This window comes from Typopeltis vanoorti, chromosome 2 (assembly GCF_054136105.1).
Source record: "Typopeltis vanoorti isolate ZY-2024b chromosome 2, IOZ_Tvanoo_1.0, whole genome shotgun sequence".
NCBI lineage: Eukaryota > Metazoa > Arthropoda > Arachnida > Uropygi > Thelyphonidae > Typopeltis > Typopeltis vanoorti.
In genome coordinates, this window is record NC_143550.1 from 127,157,341 (window position 1) to 127,179,583 (window position 22,243).

The 22,243-nt window shown below is 37.0% G+C and overlaps 1 protein-coding gene across 6 annotated transcripts in view; it reads right to left on the minus strand.

The window, feature by feature from the left end:
• The window catches only part of LOC150109418 (basement membrane-specific heparan sulfate proteoglycan core protein-like), a 1,783,738-nt gene that overhangs the window by 1,472,298 nt on the left and 289,197 nt on the right, over positions 1-22,243 (minus strand). For all 6 annotated transcript variants that reach the window (XM_090413063.1, XM_090413041.1, XM_090413033.1 and 3 more), the window contains one exon: positions 8,343-8,465. In XM_090413063.1, the coding sequence (XP_090269189.1) occupies positions 8,343-8,465 (123 nt within the window). The remainder of the gene's footprint in view (positions 1-8,342; positions 8,466-22,243) is intronic.

Sequence of the window (22,243 nt, forward strand, 5' to 3'; positions counted from 1 at the left end):
GGTACCATTGTCCAATTCCCCATTCTGATATTTGCCCACATCACTCTACTTGAGACTGCCTGCCATTCAAGATGATTAGCCTCATATTTTGTGTTGAATAGTATGGCTACTCCTTTTCCTTGATTGTTATTGCCTGAATATAACATTTTGTATTTATTGCTCGAAAGATCTCACCAGTTTGTCTCTTTTTGTTTCAGTCATCCCTATTACGTCGATCTGGTTCTTATCTAATTCCTCAGCTAGCTTCATTTCTTTGCCATTCAGGCTTCTTACGTTGATAGTACCGATCTTTAACTCTGGTGATGTTGAGTTGGGGTGTGTTTTCAGATTTGTTTCAGTAGCTGACTTTTTGCTGTTCACCCAGGTTTCCTGGCAAAAACAATGTGGGGGGGGGGGGGACTTGTGTAACCGGGCGACGCCCCAGCCGGCATGAAATTTTGTTTGTCATGTTGTACCATCATTTGTATATTGGTTTAAGCCAATAAGAATACAATTTGGTCGGCTAAATCCCAAATTGCCAGCCCATCCTCATTCGTTCGGTATCCAGGTAGATACCCAACAAGGTGCACCACGAGAAGGTGAGGATTGGATATTAGATAAGAAGCCCTGGTTCTCCGCATTCCTTTAAAGGCTATGTGGAAGTCTCCTTTCAGTTATACAGCTTTGACCTTTAAGCACCCTTTCTTTTCCTTTCTTAGCTTCCTATCTTCATGAAAATCATATCCCTCCATTTCTATTCTTTTCAAGATGTCATTCTAATAGAACCATGTTACACTTATTCCAACTATTTTTGGCCACATGAACTAAATCAATACAACAATTTTATCTCCTTTTATTTCTGATACTCCTGGCATTTATAAAAAAGCATAATTCATTTCTTGGTGTATAACCAGTCCTATTCATGCTTCTTCCCCCACCATCTGTGACTTCTCACCTATTCCTGTCTGCTTACTTTCTGCCCTAAGTGCCCTAGATTCAATGCACCATATATTCCTCATCATTCCATTCCCATGCTGACCAACATACATGCATTCATTACTACTTTCAGAATCCACACTCCTTATGCCATTTCTCCCTGACTCACCCTATTTCCTTATCCAGCTTACATTCCTATTCTACATTCACAACCACTCTCATTCACATCATCTTTGACTTCCACTGATACCTTGTTTGTATCACTCAATGCACTTCCTTCCAGCAGCAACCTTTCCAAATGACTCTCCAAAACCATTCATACAATGATGGGTATACTTCATTGTATACTTCACATACAATGCCCTAATTCATTCATCTTAATCAATTTCATTCAATTCTTGCATTCTAGCAATCATTTGTTAATCACTTTCTTCTGTTTCTACAGTCATGCCAGCTTTGCATCATCATCAGTCAGGCACACTTCTTCCATAATTATGCCTGCTTTTAATTTTTTTAATCATTTCCATATTCTTCACATTCACACTCATATTCATTCACAAATCACATTCTTCACACTCATATTCTCATGCTCACTCTTATAGCTATTATTCTGTACGTCCATCACTTCTGGTTCATGACTTTCACTCAAATCACCAGAATCAATTTCACTTATCACACTTTCTACAGACCTTCACTCTCTGCCACTTCTCTTTAAATTAGATGGCAAGAAATTATATTCTTGTGAAGATATACTTCAAGGGTAAACTTTGTTTGCTTACACTTGGATAAAGGATGAGATCAAGAACTTTGATTTATAGTTTAACCAAGTGAAAAAAAACTTTAAACATCTTGCTTCTCTCGTTTAATCTCTTAACAAAGACACCTGCCATTTGTCCATGCATACAAGGCATGTTCAAAAAAAAAAAAAAAAAAAAAAATCAAACTTTTGCTATAGAGACTTTATTGCTCATTTTACAATGTTTTAAGCACTGTCTCCTTCAAAGTAGTCCCCTCTACTGGTGACAGACCATTCCCAATGTTTCTTCCATTTGAAATACTTCCTGGAATGCACTTTCTGTAATGCTGTGCAATTCCCTTATCACATTATCCTGAATCTCCTCTGTGGTTTGGAAATGACATCCTTTCAAAGTGGTTTTAAGTTTGGGAAACAGGAAAACCATGTGGTACAAATTCATAATGAACAATGCTTTTCCATCATGAAACACAACCAACATCACCTTGATCTTTGACTGACTCATCTGCTTTTTTTTTTTTTTTTTTTTGAGGAGCCCCTTTCCTGAACTGCCAGTATCAAGAGCATGTTTTTAAAAATATTCCATATAGAAATTAGCTGAGGGGGGATGGAAATACCTTTTGTTTATATAAGGTGTCCTTTCAAGAGAAATAACCCATATGGACAGAAAAATTAAAAAGGTCAACAATATGGCGTTGATGGAGATGATTCGTAGTAGAGGTTCAGTGTAGTGGTTGAGACAGTTGCAGGTGTCCTCCCGCGATGAGTCTTCGGACTCCTTGGAGGTGTCATGAATAATAATATCAGGAGGAAAAGATTTTTCAGTAAATTTAGAGTGTCAAAAAGGATATGAAAGAATAAAGAGATGATGTCAAAGCTCACCATGATACTATTTAAAACTAAGTTCTGGATTAAGAATTTGAAATATGTAGAAATTTTTATATAAGGCAAAGTGTGGTCAGTACGTGAATTAAAGATTTTGCTAACTGTTTGGCTAATTTAAAGGTGGGGGGAGCAGCATCTGCTATGGAGCAGAGAGGGACAAGGCCATCGCCAGATTAGATAGCACCCTGAGGCAAACAATTAAATATCGCCCCTGTTGGATTATAAGACAAAAATATAAGAAAATCTCCAATTTCTATTTTGTTTTTATTACAAGAGAAACATTAATGTAAAACTATTACATAATAATATTAATTAAATGTTCACTCCAATGGGATATCACACAATAAAACTGCTTATAAGCTCTAAATTTAAATAAGCTATGTCCGCCTCTATCGATATACAGGAATACTTGTATAGCGCAGTTAATTGGTTCCAAGAAGGGTCAGCACTATGCAAAACCGCATTGTTTGAGGTCTATTTATAAAGGTTTTCAATTTAATTTGTTTATTAGAAAAATTTAGGAAAATAAAAATGTTTAAAAATGAAAAAAAAAAATTATTTTTATTAACTAAATAAAAAAATCCTTTTAAACTGATATAAAAGTTGTAGAAAACAAAACAAATATTGCTTCAATTTTAGCATACAGTAATTTATTTTTTTACTAAAGTAGTCTTTTAGTGTTTGTTGAACCATCCTTGTCTTCTTTGTCTCTTCAAGTACTACATCTCTGTAGCATTTGATGGCATTATTGAGACTTTGTCTCACTTTGATGCTTCTTTCCAAATTCGGGTCAGCATTTATGAGAAAGTTGGAAGCTTCGTCAATTTTTCTCACAAAAGTTGAAAGGTCAGCGAAGGAAAATTCTTCAATCATGACATCAGTGGAATCATCTTCATCTGCTTCATAGGCTCGTTGTTGTGCCAACTCCAAAAGGGTTTCATCATCCAGATCATTTGAATGAGAATCAAAACATTCGTTCACATTGTTACAATCTAAACTTGTAAAACCAAGATCTTTGCCCATCTGCACAATTTCTGTTGAGATTTCCTCTTTCTGTGTTGCAAAAGCAACGAAGCCCTTTGAACAATGCAGCAAGTTATTATGCAATACGATTCTCATGTTGCTTTGAGTCACCTCTTGCCAAGATTCATAAATATTTTGAATTTTGGCATCTTTTATGTTAATTTTCTTCCAAAATTCACTCAAAGTCCAAGAATCTTCTTCTGCTGCAGCTTTAATAGCTTGAGCAAAAGTTCGTCTTAAATAGTAAGCCTTGAAAATGGAGATAACGCCTTGATCTATCGGCTGCAGAATTGATGTGTTTGGAAGGAAAAAATGAATCTTGACATTTTCATCTAAGTCAGTCAATAGAGTTGGATGGCCTGGCACATTGTCTAATAAAAGCAAAATTTTGAAAGGAATATTCTTTTTACAATAGCTTTTAACTTTAGGGCAAAAACAAGTTTTAAACCAGTCTTCAAAAATTGAACGAGTCACCCACGCTTTTTTTTTATTCGAACGCCAATGAACAGGTAAATTGTTCTTTGTAAAGCCCTTAAGAGCTCTTGGGTTTTCCACTCTGTACACTAACAGTGGCTTCAATTTTAAATTACCTGATGCATTACCTCCTGGTAAAGTGTCAATCGGTCTTTTGACACTTTATACCCAGCTTGTGTTTTTTCCTTCTCTGTTAGAAATGTGCACGATGGCATTCTTTTCCAGAACAAGCCAGTCTCATCAGCATTAAAAATTTGATCATCTGTGTAGCCTTCCTTCTCAATAAGCGCCTTCAATTCACTGGGAAATAATTCTGCAGTTTTAGTGTCAGCACTTGCGCTTTCACCTTGAATTCTTACGTTATGGAGTCCCATATGCTTTCTGAAATTGTAGAACCACCCACGACTTGCTATAAAAGTTTCACCGGTTGTACCTCCATTTTCGCTTTCATTTACTTTTATTTTGTCATATACCCTTGCTTTTGCCTGGATTATCATTTGACTCAAAGGAATCTTTTTCTGATTACAATCTTCAATCCAGATCATTAGAAGGCATTCCATATTTTCAATTGTAGAAGATCGATTTCTCATGATCACTTTTGACATACAAGAAGTGGTGCTCATTCTATGTTGTTTAATCTTTTCTTTGCTCTGAAAAATTCTTCATACAGATGACTCATTCATTGAATTCTCACTTGTTATTTTAGCAAATGAAGTGTCATTCTCGTGACATTTTATAATTTCAAATTTCTTCTCTAATGTCAACCACTTGCGTTTTTTTGTTATTCCAACAGTGTCCTCTTTGTTTTGTCTCTTTTCACTCATACTTAAATAATAAAAAAATAAAATACTAATATTAATGTAAATAATAAAATTCCGCAGGGAAAGAACGTGTCTATGTGAGAGCCAATCAAATAACTACTGCATAAACGTGGCTCTCGACTGTCACTTGCAGCACCCAGGAGTCTCCAGTCAGTGTTGGCGATGTTAGTGTAATAATGATAAGTGTAATAATAAAAACCACATTAGATCAAATCCTGCGTTGTTCAAAACAGCGCTATACAAGGTATTCCTGTAGTTGCTAGACCAACCAATCTTTCTTGGATCATTGCTGTTCGCAAATAATTTTTAATCAGCTTAAGCTTGGAAAAATTTCTTTTCGCACTTGCTATGCTAACAATTCCTGTTAGCATAGTGATGGCCCCTACTACAATATGGCTGAACAAGCACCCTTAAGCTGCACCGTGAGGCAGGCTGCCTCTATGCTACACCCTGTTGACAGCACTGGAGAGGGTACTTGGGTTTATGAATTCTTGGCAATCTGTATATGCAGGGGGGGGGGGGGATGTATAAAAGGCTTGCTTTTTTTTTTAAAAAAAAAAGATGACATTTTTAGTAGCTTTTTTTAATAATGTTTTTCCATGAGTTAGTATGATAATAATCTGTTTTTAATTGGTGCAGCCTCTGAGCAGAACACTGATTTTCCAATTGAAATCAATAGAATTCAGGAGTACAGCAGTATCACATTTGTCAGCTCTAGTATTAATTATGCTTAGCTGAATATTGGAGAGATTTGTTTTTGAACATGATGCAATAAGATGTTGGCTAAGTCAAGCCCGATGTTAGCAACATCAAGATAACTTAGGAGGTAAGTTATGCGCTACACTATATACCACATGATTTCTAAACTAGAAATTTGCTGAGGTACTACTACTGCATGGTTGTGACCAATGCTAAGTACACTAATGGCTGTTTTGATTCGTTTTGGTGACAGGTTGGGGTTAGCAACAAATTGTAGTGGCTGACTTTAGGATTGAGAAGGAGGAAAATAAAAAAAAATGACATTTTTAAATATGTTTATCTTTTATCTTCTTAAATTATTTACAGGCAGATTTCTGAGAAATCTCTAACAAAATACTCCAAAGTTCATGGTTGAAAACAGAAGATAGTTCAGCTTGAAGAGAGCTAAGAGCCAACATCTGACTAGCCAACAGCATCCATAGAGGGTACACCCCTCATAAGACTTTAGTCTTTATTTAGTTTAATTTCATTTCTATCACATTGTGTGTATCACCAATCAGTTTTTGTGACATCTACATCTGAAGATATCACAAAAACTGATTAGTGAAAATACCATATATTTTGTTGTAGCCATACTTGTGCTAATTATCATCATCATCATCATAAGATCCCATGTTTATTTCTACAAATAAAACTCTTTAGTACAAACTTTCATTTGCTCACTCGGTTATAAAAAGATATTTATTACTGTTTTACAAACTGTAATCATCTACAGAAATTAAACTGCATTTAATTTGCACTATTAGGAAAACTTCCCATTTCATGGTGCAAACTCAGCTTTGTGTTATTTAGCCAAAACAAGAAGATGAGATGGGTTTTTTTTTAAGTGTTTTTTTTGTATGTGCATAAGTGTTCCATATCAATGTTAAGAATCTAATATTTCACATTTCTAACAGAAAAGTACACTTCAGGTGACTAATTTCTTTTCTTTTCTCTGCAATTTATAATGTATACAGAAAAAAAATTTTTTTTCTCTTTAATGAAACTTGCTACACTATAAAGAGCACTTGTATGGTGATAATGAAATTCACATTTCTGACATGTGATGCACACACATACTCAGGCATCATAGAGAAGTCATTCCAAAGGGTGTCTATTATGAGAAAATCTTCTATCTGAAGATTGCAATTCTCAATTTATTAACAAGCAAAAAGCTCCCTTGTTTAATTCCTCTGCTCCTCTTTTTTTTTCACTGAATAAATATACCAAGGCATAACTTGTATATCTACTTCACAGTTAATGTAACTTCTCTTTGACATCTATCCTGTGAATAATATTCAGAATTCAAATTATTCAGATAATGATTTCAAGCAGGCAGAGTTTGTGGAAATTTTTACTCATTTTTTAATAAAATTAAATCTAAGTATAACATAACATTATGAGATGAACTGTTGCAACTCACTATTACATACATAAAATATTCACAAGTAACTAATAGCAAAAGTGAATGATTATATGATTATGCACATCATTCACTCAAATATAATTTATTGCAAAAAATTATCTCAAGACCCCATAGTCAAATACTCAGCTAGGAGGTCCTTTTGTCATACACAATTCATCATGCCACACCTTAAACACACTGAAATTCTCTGCCGACACCACACTCTCAGGCAAGGCATTCCAATAATTCACAACTCTGCATGCAAACAACCTACTTATTCCCCTGCTCACACCCTCCTTATACAGCTTCCAGCGATGATCTTCTGATCTTCCACTGTTTTCTGTAAAACCGCTCCAACCACCAGCATCAAACATTTTTTAGGATCACCAAAAGACAAGGTGCCATTCTACAAATATCCATGAGTATATTACATTCCTTGCTCCTATGGTCTGGCCTACATCAGACAAACTTCACAGAGTTTAGAGATCAGACAGAGAGAGCACGCTAGTAATGAAAACCTCAACAGAAGTATTTCTTTCAGCTTAGCACATCATTTCTGTACATCTAACCACATCATTTCTGTACATCTAACCACACGATAGAGTGGCAAAATAGCTCCATGCCATATTTAGACGACAATTATAGACATCGTTTATTCAAGGAAGCCACAGTAGTGTTAAAAACTGGCAGAAACCTCAACAGAAACCAGGGTACTATTCTTAACAGTTCATGGAAAAACCTCGTCTTCTCTCTAAATCCATCTGAACTACAGTTAGCTAGTAATCACGTTATGCGTTTACAACGAACACGCATGTGTGATAATGATTAAGAACAATAAGTCCACTCAGTCTCTCTCACGCGAACGTGCAACCTTAGCTACTGGAGTGTTTACAATGTTTTTAATGTTCCTTTCAATTTGCATTTACTAGTTTTTTTATACTTTTCCGTCAACGTTTTGAAAAAGCTAGACAGTTTGCTAACGAAACTGGTAGGCAAAGAATGTTAAAACATTTGTATATGGTCAGTATTAAACAATAAGTTTTTTTATGCTTAACTTTCAAATGACCAAATATGTTTAACTTGGATAATAAAATTATCAAAGGTGTATGTGCATGTACAGATATGGATAGTTAAACAAAGTGTATCAATACACTAAACACAAAGACTGATTATAGACTATATAGGATGTGAAGGTGCCCAATAGCTGAATTAATTTGGATTCTGTGAGGATGGGCTACACAAAACAGGATTCAAAGCTAGCAAGTGCCAGCTTAAAAAAAAAAAAATTAATTACATAATGACTTTTACTTTAAAATATACAACTTACTACAAAAGGTTTCATCCTCTCCTTCTGGACAATCAACAATGAGATCACATCTCTGGAAAAACTTAATACACTTCCCAGAATAACATGGAAATTCATCATCTTGGCATCCTTTTGAAGTGCCATCTAAGAAAAGAATAAAAATGGCAAGAAACATAAAATAAACATGTATAAAAGAATTTTTAAATAATGGCTTCACATATGCAACAGAAAAGTAAATATAATTTATTTCTCCTATGTGTTTCACTCAGTGTCATGAGCTTTCATGGAGAAGCAGAAGAACTGTTAATGATATTTAAATTCTGAAATACAAGAATGAATCGTACAGCATAATATCACGTGTCTTGGTCACAGATGTACAGTAGAATTAACAGCAATCACTTCCCACAACTTAGAAATAGGCATACAGTCTATCCAATTAAGATTAGGACAGTGGCATAGGGCTTCAAACTCAAAAAAATAAATATTCAAATTTGAACCTATTGTAGTGTAACAGCTTGGTTCACTGGAACTGTACTATGTCTAGTGTCGATGGCATGAGAAGCAAGGCCTGAACCTTCAGAATCCAAAAATCTTATATAATCCTGATGTTTTTTTTTTTTTTTTGATTCCAATAGTAACAGAACAGTCTGTCCAAAGTAGAAAAGATGACATGAACAGGATATTTGATAAACAAAGATAGAAACAATAATAATGCATCTTTAATAGGTGGTAAGAAAGATGACAACCTCTGGGTTAATTTGAAGGTGGTGTACAAATTATATTTGCAAAGAGTCCTTGCATTTGTTTAGATCTTCCTTTAAGATAGGATATGCTGATCTTTTTAAGATCAGATTGCCATCTGGAAGATGGGTAATTATCAAATATTTTCTGAATCTCACTATATCCATTAAGTAATAGTAAGTTTTATTTTATTTAATTCTTCTAATAGAAGAGACACAGAAAACGAATTGTGCATGCTTGGTGTAGAAGGCTTTTGATAATACCTATTTTCTGTGAAGGATGATGTGAAGATGCATGGGTATATCTGCCTATAAAAGATAGCTTACTGTATACAGAAAATTCAATATTAAATTGATGTTCAATAGTGAACTTGATGCAAGTACATAAGGAGTTAATTTCATCCAGAAATTGAAGTAGTTCTGTTTCAGAGCGAGACTAGATTGCAAAGATATTATCCACAAACCAAAGCCAAATGTGAGGTCAAGGAGAAATGGTTAGAAATCAGATTCTCTAAATGCTTCATAAAATAATCAGCCAAAGCAAGTGCTATAGGACTAATCATTGTAGTATCCTTCATCTGCTGACATAATTTATTACACCTAGTAAACTAACTTGAATAAATTGACAATATAATCAGGAAAATCTACTTATAAAAGCCATAGTTTCTTGAAGTGGTATATTTGTAACTTGTTAAACTACATCATAGTAAATCATCATTTCAGACTCTTGAAGATAGTTCTTTAATTTTTTTTCTTTAAAGTCAAAATTACTTTTGATATAAGAGGTGGTTTTTCCAGCAAAATTTCATTGAAGTCTTAAAAGATTTTGCCAAATAATAAGTAGGTGATCCTATGCAATCAACTATTGGACATAATGGATAACCAGATATATGCACCTTAGAAAGGATGTAAATACATGAGGGACGAGCAGGATGAATCAGCAACTTTTCAATAGTATTAGTATCTAAGAAATATGATTGATCTAACAATTTATTCAATTTGTTGAACTGGCTTTGTGTAGGATCTGTCAATTACACTAACATCCAGAGATAAAGAGGTTATTATTCCCCTTCATAAGGCATTGATACTATCACATTTAGATTACTGTGATCAAGTCTGGTCACCTGGATTCCATGGAGATGAGGAGGTTGTGGAAAGGATTCAGAGGAGAGTGACTAAGTTGGTAAGTGATGTAAAAAATGCTCCCTACATTGATAGATTGAGAGCCTGTGGATTGCAGAGGTTGGTTGATATGATAGAAACATTTAAATTACTAAAAAGGTTTTTATAAGATTGATGCAGGGGAAATATTTCAGCTGTGTGATAGTGATGGAAGAACAAGAGGTCATCCCTGGAAATTAAGGAAAAGTGTGGTTAACAAGGATGTGAGAACTAGATTTTTCACCTGAAGGGTGGTGAATGAGTGTAATGCATTGCCTGACTCAGTTGCAGGTTCTTCGTCTGTAAATGAATTCAAGAAGAGATATATTGTTTTGATAGTTTGGGTCTCCCGCGATGAGTCTGACTCCATGGAGATACCCGTAATAATAATACTATAAATGGATCTATCTCACAATAAAAATTAAGTTTGTAATTGTAATCATGAGTACTGTTGCATTTCCTTTGTCAGACTATATTACAATGTTCTTATTTCAGCATAATGATCAGAGCTTGTAATTCAGGTAAAGAAATATTCAGAGGAGGAGGTTTTAGCTTTATACAAAATCTGTGCAATCTCAAATGTTAGCTGAATGCCTTTTCATACACTTACCGTAAAGTTTAAATGAGGAAAAGTCAAGGTGTTACTGCAAAATCTGGACCTTTTGATGATACACTTAATTCATCATTAGTAAAATGACAGTTAAACTCATTAGCCATATTTCATGGACAGAGCTGGGCAGTTGCTGAATGAACCAAAGGCTTCTTTGTTCTTATAATTTAAACTTACATATCAACTTCTGTTTATAGTAAATGTGCATGTCTTTATGAGAAAAGAGAAATTCTACCGATTAAATCAATATGTTCAGGACTGATTATTCTGTAGTAAAAGTTTCAAGGTTTAGAAATTTTATTATTAGAGCTGTTAAAGTAATGTATTCTTTCTGACAACAGGGTCTTGCTAGCTCTTTTTGTAAATATTATGAGCAGAAACTATTTAATAGCCTCCTTCATTTTGATAACACAAGACATACACTGAGTTGAAAGACTCATCATGGGAGACAACACACTATTACACACACACAACACCCATGCTTTGTGTTCAATGAGTTCAAAGTTATGCTTGAAACTCACTCAATGCATCTCGATTCACCACATGTTAGGCAATGTATCTCGATTCACCACAATGTTAGGCAATACATTCCACTCACAAATCACCCTCCATGCAAAGAATCTGCACCATATGCTCCTGTTCGCACACTCCTCATACAGCTTCCAGAGACATCTTGTTTTATCCCCTTCTCCCATTCTTTACCAACGTCATTGTCTCAATCATATCTCCCTCTCTTCCTAATATTCGCAAGGTTTAACAAACTGCATTCCCTCAATCTCTTCATATCCCACATCCCAAAAACCATTAACCATCTTAGTCTTCTCTAGATCCTTTCCTTTACAATATATCCACATCACCATGAAAACATGGGGGACCAAGTCTGTGTACAATCCATACAAGGCCTTATACAATAATTTCTTTCTGCATGTTAAGATAGTCTGCATCATTGGGAGGCTCTGAAAGTTCAAAGGTCACATTATGCAATGTTAAAGTCATCATATGTGACCTCTGAACTTTCAGATCCTTATCCACCACCACTCCAAGGTCTCGTCTCAACTTCCACCAAAATTTCTCCACCAAGTGTATACTTTGCATCCCACTGCTGCCTACCAAATTTCAGAACTAGACTGCCTTTTATAGGATACTTCCACCTATCAAGAAATTAATTATAACACTAAACAAACAAATTAAACAATTAAATAAGCTGCTTGACGAAATTATTAGTTGGGATCAAAATACTGTGGACAAGTTGCGTACTCATTTTGGAAGAACACCTCGTTTATATGACCTCCCAAAAATTTATAAAGGTTATCCAGTAAGACCCATCGTGAATTGTATCGACTCTTGCACTTATAGAATTGCTAAATTTTTCATGTTTATTAACTGCCCATACTGGACAATCCAGATCATTCATCAAGAATTCCACATATTTTCTTGAGAAAATCTTCAGATATTCAAATACAAGAGTCGGATTTGTTAGTCAGCTTGAACATTGCTTCCCTCTTTACCAACATTCCATTATGTGACACTGTTAATTTACTATACAATGATTACCCACCTGATATTGCAAAGATTTTTGCATTTGTTATACAATTAAGATATTTCAATTCTTGTAGATAAACTTATATGTTGGTGATACATATCTGTCAGATTTTTAGAGAAATGTATACTATAATATTAATTAAAAATCTAATACTTCCTATATCTCCTATAATATTACATTGCTTGCATTCTTAGAACAGACTACTACCCAATTTAGCCCACTAGGTGGCAGCTTTTAAGACTCTAGGACAGACTTCAGTCATATTTATTCAGTGTAGTGCTTGCATGCACATATTATTTTTATGTTCCCTGAAGATGGTAATGTAAAACATGTAGGAATATAGGAAATATTGGAAGGTGGCACTGGTGAATGTAGCAGTTGTGTTGAGCTATGCAAGAAAACATGTTTTAAAATTAAAGTATAGTGTGGCTTTTTGCCTCAAATTGTGCTACAGTTGTGCTTCGGTTGGATACAAGTGTCCTTCAGTGGTGTTATTGTTGAAACTGTGTTGTGTATATATTATGTTTTTGCTGCTGTTTGTTGCACTACTTCAGCATCTAAAGATGGCATCAAGCAAGAGACGTACGTCAACAGCTCAGAGAACTTTTATACGAAAGTCTGGCTCTGCCTTGGATATTTCGCAGTGGATGTGTTGCAGAAACTGCTATATGTATGCACAGAAGAATGTGAAGGATATGTGGACTGTTTGGCTAAATGAGAAGAATGAAAACTTCGACATATGTGAGAAGCGTTGGGATAAACTGGAGCGATTAGGAATGGAAGCAGACATCAGGACCATAGCGGAAGAGCTTCAGAGGGAGTACATGAAAATGAAAAGTGACCATCTCCTGCAATAGGAATTAGAAGTGCTCAGTAAAGAGGTTCTGGAAATTAAAACAGAGTTAAGTGTGTTGAATAGAGAAATTAGGACTATGGAGATTACTTTAGCTGAAGTAACTAGAACAGGATTAAGTAAGGGGAGAGGCTTTGGTGAAGTAATAAATAGTATGTGAGTGATTAGGAGTCAACAGAATGAAAACACAAGAGGTCTAGAAGAAATGAGGAAAGGAAATGCCACTGTAGTTCTCAACCAAACTGACTACACAGGTAAGCTTAATGCTTTATTGTTAGATCGGGCTACCTACCTCCCTACTGAGTATAATCCCACCAGCTCCCAAATTAAAACACTCCAAAGGCTCCTTAAGAAGTTCACTTCTTGGCCTGTGGAAGTTACCAACAAACTAAAACCTTTTAACATCCCCCCCCCCCGAATATTTGGACATCCAAAAATACATAAACAAAATGTGCCATTACGTCCTATAGTGGATGGCATTGATTCCCCCACATACAAATTAGCCAAATATTTAGCCAAAGCACTCACACACCATACTGGCAATACACCATCACACATAAAAAAACTCAGCCCACTTCAAATCCAGTATAAAAAACTACACTCCAACATACTGATATAATGATCAGTTTTAACGTCTCCTCCCTATTCACAAATGTCCCACTCAAGGAAACCTTAGAGCCAGAGTCATAGCGAGATAGCTAGAGGTAGGACTAGGGGGCTGTCCACCCTGGGCAGCACTTTGCATTTAAGAAATCTTGCGATACTGTCTGCGGCACAGCAACTGAGTGATGAAACAGACTTCGACAATATCATCGATGATTTTACTAATGGAAAAGCAAGAAAAATAACATTTTAGAATGTTGAAATTAAAGTATTATTTCAAAAATAAACAGTGTTTTAATTTATTTCCCTATATGTCTTTTTGACTTTTTGTGTATTTTTGATGTGTATTGAGAGAGGAGGCAAAAGCTCTAGCTATGGCACTGCTTACAGCTCATCCAAGCAGAATTTCCTCCCAATATCTCAGCCCTAACTCAGTTCACAATGAACTCAGGCTATTTTGTTTGGCAAGGAAAATTCTACAAACAGAGAGAGGAGACAGTCATGGGTTCAACACTCACCCCACCCCTGGCCAACTTCTTTATACAGACTTTTGAAGAGAAAGCCTTAAACTCAGCCCCACAAAAACCCACTGTTTGGCTTCACTATGTTGATGATGTGCTTGCGATTTGGCCACATGACTCAGATACACTCAACTCCTTAACACACTTAAACAACCAACACCCCAGAATCCAGTTCACCTTGAAAAAAGAGGAAAACAACAGTCTTCCTTTCTGAGACACCCTAATCACTCGCCAGCCTGATGGATCCTTGGTTTTCTCTGTTCACAGAAAACCCACCCATACAGGCAGATATATTCACCAGCAATACCCCATTTTGGTTTAACTTTAAATTTATTTTGGTTTAACCAATAGGAATACAATTTAGTTGGCTAAATGTAAGAAAGTTTTAAAGCAAATAAAGGTTGAGCAGCTCTCTGATGTGAACTGTAGACTAAAATATACAAAGATTATTGAAGAAAAAATGAAAGAGTTTGAGAACAGGAACCAAACCTTGGAGATTCAGTGACAAGCCTTGAAGAAAGCCCTGATTGATTCAGCTAGAGAGGCATGTGGTGAAGTTGTCTGGAAGGATAGAAAAATTAGAACTCCATGGTGGACACAGGAAGTTAAAGAGACAGTGAAGGAAAAGAAGAAAGCATATCAAAAGTTCCAAGCAAATAAGTCAGCTTGTGCTCTTAGAGAATATAGAGACAAATGCAAGAATGCTAAACACTGTAAAACTAGTGAAACAAAAGTCATGGGAGGACTTTGGCAAGAACATAGAAAATAAATATCAAGAAGGTGGCAAAATACTCTGGAGGTTGTTGAAGAAGTTAGAAATGGAGGAAAGAGTGCTGTAAAAGGAGTTAGGAATAAAGGTTACATGAAAATAGGAAAAAAAATATCCTTCAAGTATGGAGTAATTACTTTGAAAGACTGCTAAATGAAACAAGCAGTGATGGCAGCACAGTGGAAAAAAACACTGACCAGGCATGCAGTCAGGAATACATATCCATACTTGAAGTAGAAAAAGCCATCAAAGGCTTGAAATGTGGAAAGCCATCAGGAGTAGATGATATTTGACCAGAAATGCTGAAGTATGGTGGTATAAAAGTCTTACAGTGGCTGCACGGCATAGTTCAGGAAGCCTGGACAGAGGGAAGAATTCCCGATGAGTGGAGTAGAGCTCTCATAGTACCCTTATATAAAAAGGGAAATAAAACTGAATGTGAGAATTACAGAGGTATTTCCCTACTGAGTGTTCCTGGTAAGATTTATGCTAGTATTACTACGGGCAACTCCAGGGAATTATTAGACTCATCGAGGGAGGCCCCAAATCATATTCATCACAAATATTTGACATTCATACAGTATCTATCATACCTCGCCTTAAACTCATTCACTGTCACAGCATACACCACAGACTCAGGGAGCGCACTCCACTCATTCACTACTCTAAAAGTAAAGAAACCAGCTCTAACACCTTTACTAACCACACTTTTGCCCAGTTTCCATGGATGTCCCCTAGTCCTCCCACAACCAGCCCTGTTCTCAAAAATATCTTCTGAATTAATTTTATAGAAACCCTTCAGTAATTTGAATGTCTCAATCATATCTCCCCTCCTCCGCCTATCAACCAATTTTTGCAACCCACAAATCCTCAACCTGTTCTCATACGGTTCATTCCACAGACCTGCTATCATCTTGGTCACTCGCCTCTGGATCCTCTCCACATCCTCCCCATCAAGAAGAAACCTAGGTGACCAAATCTGAGCACAGTAGTCTAGATGGGGTCTTATCAAGGCTCGATACAGAGGAACAATAACCTGCTTGTCAACGTATTCTTCAGCAACCAAGTGATTTGATGAGCTGATTTGGCCACTTTTGCAATGTGTCCCCTAAATTTCAATTCCTTATCTACCAACACTCCTAAATCTCGTGCCTCATCAATTTCCTGGAGCACGGTTCCACCAATGCAGTAAACTGCCGCCAATCTTTTCACGCCAAAATTTCACACCTTACATTTTGCCACATTAAACTGACATCCATTCTCCTTAGCCCAGACCTCCAATCTATCCAAATCATCCTGCAAAATTTTGACATCATCTGCATTCACTATTGTCCTACCCAACTTCGCATCATCCGCAAACAAATGAACTGTTCCTCTCAGATCCTTTCCTATATCATTTATGAACAAATTAAACAGCAGTGGTCCAAGAACAGATCCTTGTGGCACACCACTAGTCACAGGCCGTCTTGTGGACTCTACTCCTGAGTAAACCACTCTCTGATATCTCTCCGTCAACCACCCTCCTATCCATCTCACCAACCCTATGTCCATCCCCATATGCCCCAATTTACTGATTAGAATTCCATGTGGTATCCTGTCAAAGGCCTTGGCAAGGTCCAGTAGAATCACCGTAAACCCATTACCCTTATCCAGTTCAGCCGTCACTGTGTTATAATACGTGAGCAAGTTACTGAGTCATGACCTACCCTTCACAAAACCATGCTGTCCCCGATACAGTATCCCATTTTCTTCTATCCAATCTTGTATTTTCCTCTTGACTATTTTCTCTAAGACCTTGATAATGATTCCTGTTATGCTGATTGGCCGGTAATTTTCAACAGCAGCCTTGGAACCACCCTTGTGTAGTGGAACTATTTTCCCCTCTTTCCACCCCCTTGGGACTGACCCAGTCCTGAGGCTCAAATTAAACAAAATGGTCAAGGGCACTGACAATTCTTTGGCCGCTTCACGTACGACACGAGCTGGTATACCATCCAATCCCACAGATGTATTGACATTGAGGTTCTGTAATAGACTAGTTACCTCTACTTCATTCATCACAATTCCAGTATAAGCTGTTGGTTCTTCCATTCCTGCAAAGTCACCACCTGGATGATATACTCTTGCAAAGTGCTCGCTCAGTAATTCCACAATATCGACTGATTCAGTTACCTCCCTACCCTCAGCATTTTTTAAGATCATTCTACCATGAGCATTTTTCCTTTTACTTGCAACATATTGAAAAAACTGTTTGGGATTCTCTTTAGCCTGCGTGGCCAATTTCCTTTCGTAATCAGCTTTTGCTTTTCTTACCACCCTTGTTACCATCCTGGCCTGAGCTTTATACTGTTCCTGCACCTGATGGTCACCCTTCTCCTTAAATTTCCTCCACAATTGTTTCTTTTTTTGCAGCTCAAGCTTAATAGTGTTATTCATCCATTTAACCCCTACTTGATTTATTATTCGGGCTCTTGGTATACAGTCAACCATTACCTCCGGCAAACAGTTCTTAACCACCTCCCATGCACTATCAACATCCAGCCCTTGCAGTTTTACATGCCATGGCATTGAGCCCAGGACACACCTAAGCTTGTCATACTTACCAGCCCGGTAATTCCACATGTACCCTGTCTTAATTGTAAATTCGACTCCTTTAGCCACCTCCCAAGTCATGACTTTATGGTCACTCTCACCAATTGGTGGCAACATGGTCATGTTCATTACAGCCACATTCTCTGTTGCAATTACTAGGTCCAGCACTCTGCCCCCTGGTATTTTCCAATACATGTTGCCGTAGATAGTTGTCCCTTAATAACCGCATAAAATCCAATTCCTTCCTCCCATGTGCCCTCTCCTCTTTCCAGTCAATGTTACCATAATTGAAATCACCCAATAATTACCCTCCTTCCACTCATTTCTTCTATTTGCTTATGCATACTATCCCCACCATCCACTCCATCACCCGGTCTATAGCAGCACCCAATTGTATATTTTGTTCTGCTGGATTGTATCTCACACCAAACAGCCTCAAATGTGCTTTTTTCCCCATCATGCAGTTCAACGTCTATACTCCTTGGCTGAAGATCATCAGCTATCATCAATAACACTCCTCCCCCCTTTTTATTCACCCTGTCACTCCTGAACACACTATACCCGTCGCATTCAATCCCACTAGCTTTATCATCTTCTGTCAGCCATGTTTCACTAATACCGACAACCTCTGGCCTGGAAGTGCCAACCATGGCCAAAAACTCTTCCTTCTTGTTCCTAATACTCCTGGCATTAGTGTACATGAATCACAGAAGCCCATTTGTCCCATCCTTACTTTGATGCCTTATACTAACTATCCCATTCTGATTTGTTGTCCGTCGTACTCGCTCGGGCATAATATACTCATTCATACTCTTAACTGTCCCCCTAAAGTCAGCATATCTACTCCCCCCCTCTTAATAAATCTAGTTTCCCTGAGTCTGTACATCCACTTCCACATCATTCATCAACACTCTTTCAAGTCTCCGTACACCAACTCCATTCAAATGCAATCCATCCATCTTATATAAGTCCTTTCGCCCATCGAACTCATTCCACAAATTCCACACCACTCTCCATGCATAACCCACGCATAAAGTCATTGGCAATTATGGCCCTCCTAAACACTTCACTGTCATACCGCAGTAAGATACTCACCATCCTAACTCTCTCACTCTTCTCTTTTGCTACCTCAAACAACTCCCTCACATCCTCTATCATTTCCATTTTGTCCTCTTTCAAATCATTCATTCCTGCCACGATTATCATCTCTTTCACCCTCTGTTTTTGCAGTCGAATAGATTCGCTGACGTCCTTTATGATCGCACCCGGCTGGTACGACTTCGTTAAACTCTCAATTATTACGCCTCTTAATAGCGAATCCCCATACAGCACTCGCTCCTTCATTTTATTGACGTTTGCAAACATTCTATTATTTGCCGTCACAGTCTTTCGCCGGTTATTTGTCGGTACGTTCAACACACATTTTTCCATACGCTCCAGTTGTCTTTTAGCTCTGTGTATGGCACCATTCAAACGAGCAATTTCGCTACTCGCATTTATCTCACCATTTTCATTATCGATCAAATCATCCATTCTTTCTGTGTTTCTACCTTCAATTACATTTTCGGCGACGCTCTCACACCTATCTGGCACTACCATGCAATTCTCTAGCACACCGCCATTTTCTACATTCTGACTATCGTTCACGATATCGCTCTCGACACACGAAACACGCTTGAAGTCCTCATTCTCTTTACACATATTAACTCCACTATCACTTTCTAACCAGACTCCCACCGCTCTTCGCAAGGGATACATCTCACAGACAGCACATTGCATAAATTCGTTTACATCAAAACTCTTAAACAAACTTGGCGATCTGGCCGCCATTTTTTTCTTTATCGGTGCCATGTGTGTGCTATCTTTTCTTAAAAATAATAATCAAAATAACAGAAAACACGCAAAAATTGTACAGACACACCAAGAAACAAAAAGCAAACAATACTACTTAAAATTCTAGTAAAATATCTAATGTTAACACAAAATAATACTAATCTTTTCAGGAGCTCTCGACAACCAAGAAAGTGAAAGTACAAAGAACAGTAGATTAGTATACATGAGAAATGGTTGAGAAGAATTGTAGAAGAAAAGCTTGATGAAGAACAAGCTGGATTCAGGCCAAATAGACTGTCAGGATCAGATCTTCACTTTACAACAAATAGTCGAGAAAGCGTGGGAATATAACAAAGATCTGTATTTAAGTTTTGTCGATTTGGAAAAGGCATATGACAAGGTGCCAAGAGAGAAGCTATTGAATACGCTACATTATATCAAGTATTGCTTGATATAATGCCCCATGGTGTCAATGGGGCATTATATCAAGCAATACTTAGTCTTTATTTGAGTTGTAAGTCAGCAGCTAGAATTGAAGGAAGTACAGGAAGATGGTTTAATGTTAAATCTGGTGTGAGACAAGGATGCACATTATCCCCTCTGTTATTCATTATCTATATGGATCACATTATGAAGGAAAGTGGTATTAAACATCATATCAAAATTGGAGATGTAAATGCCAGCTCTTTGCTTTATGTAGACGATGTCATACTTCTAAATAAATCCACTACATGTCTGCAAGATTCTCTGACTAAATTGAATAACTGTTGTAATAGATATGGTATGAAGGTCAGCAATAAAAAGACAAAGACAATGAAAATAGGCAGAATCACTGAAAATGTCAACTGTGTTGTGAATGGAGAACCTGTGGAACAAGTAAAACATTTCAGCTACTTAGGCACAATTTTTAGTGAAGATGGTAAATTAAATATAGAAATAGACAACAGAATCAGCAAAGCTGGTATGGTGGGAAGTCAACTGAATAAATTCATATGGAATAAGAGAGAAATTAGTCGGAACACTAAATTAGCTGTATACAAGACAGTGTTCAAACCAGTTTTAACTTATGGATCTGAGAGCTGGGTCAAAAGTAAAACACTTGACCAAAGACTAGAGACCACAGACATAAGAGTCCTGAGAAAGATTATAGGCGTGAACAGATGGCATCAATGGCAATATCATATTAAAAACGAGGATATTAAGAAAGAACTTGACATTGTCAGCATCCAGTTATCAGAGTTAATCTCAGGTGGTATGGTCACTTAAACAGCATGGGTGAAGAAAGATTAGCAAAACAAGTGTTCTCTGCCAGGTTGGCAGGAAAACGATCCAGAGGAAGACCAAGATATAGGTGGATTGATATGGTACAAAATGCCTTAGATGTTAGAAATATAAGATCTGATAATGTTGGAGTTTTGACAAGAAACAGACTGATTTGGAGGAAAATTGTAGATAGTAAGTTAGTGATGTAAATTTTTCATGTAGTACTATCATATCCTGTACACCCCCTTGAGGGTACATGGCAGGAATTTGATGATGACCAGAGCCCCCCCCCCCTTTCTCCATAACAAAGATTATACTAAATCCATCACCATTCCCTATATCTGGGGCACGACTGAAAAGTTAACCAAAATCTTAAAAAAATGTGACATGACTTCTTGTTACAAACCATATAAAAAATTGGCATCCCTTATCTGCTCCACCCAAGACCAACCATTTCCCCTAGACCTACCTGGGGTATACCAGGTCCCTTGCAGCTGTAAACTGTCCTACTTTGGCCAAACAGGAAGGACAGGAAATGTCAGGATTTCGGAACACAAAGACTACATCCGTTTCACTAGTACAGCTACTCTGGGCTTGCAGTCTATGCTCAGGATACCCGCCACAGAATACGTTGGAAGAAAGGCACGTTAATACACTGCAGCAAATTTAAATATGAAAGATTGTTCATGGAATCAGCCTCAGTTCTAAAAAAAAAAAAAAACTTTCCAAACCTCAACAAATTTGGGTGCATGATACTGCCCCACAATTGGGAAGCTTGCATCTTGAGAACTTCAGCTCAACAGCCAAGATAACCTTATATAGCCCGCTAGAGGGTACCTTTATGACTATGAACAGTAGTTTTCTCTCTTCTGCTAAATTCGATTTTTGTAGTGCCTGCGTGCATGTTTCATTGCCAAAATATGGGAGGTATTTATTAATATTTCTTGTAATTAATATTCCAGTATACGTTGTAAATTCCTTAAATAATTTAATAGTCATGTGTTACCAACGTATAAGGCTATCTACAAGAATAAGTAAAAGAGTTGAGGGAAAGTAATGAAACTGGGAGAGTCATGCTGAATAGCATAGAAAATGAGGTGATGCTTGTTTGGATTTGAATGAAGTTATAAGTGGTACAATATATGGTGATTCTATGATTAAGGGTATGGAGAGCAGTATGACTCAAGAGTGTTTGGCTGGTGGAACAATAGGGAGTGACTTTACCAATGAAGAGAGGGCATGATGGAGAAAAGGTGATAGTCATGGTGGGTACAAATGACCTGAGTGGTAGTATTAATCAGGTAGCAAAAGATTTAAGAACATTGTTAGATATCATGAAGAAGAAAAGTGTCAAAGGGAGGATAGCGCACGCGCGTGCGCGTGTGTGTGTGTGTGTTGCCTTGTTTTGACAATTATGAGCTTGATTGATAAGAT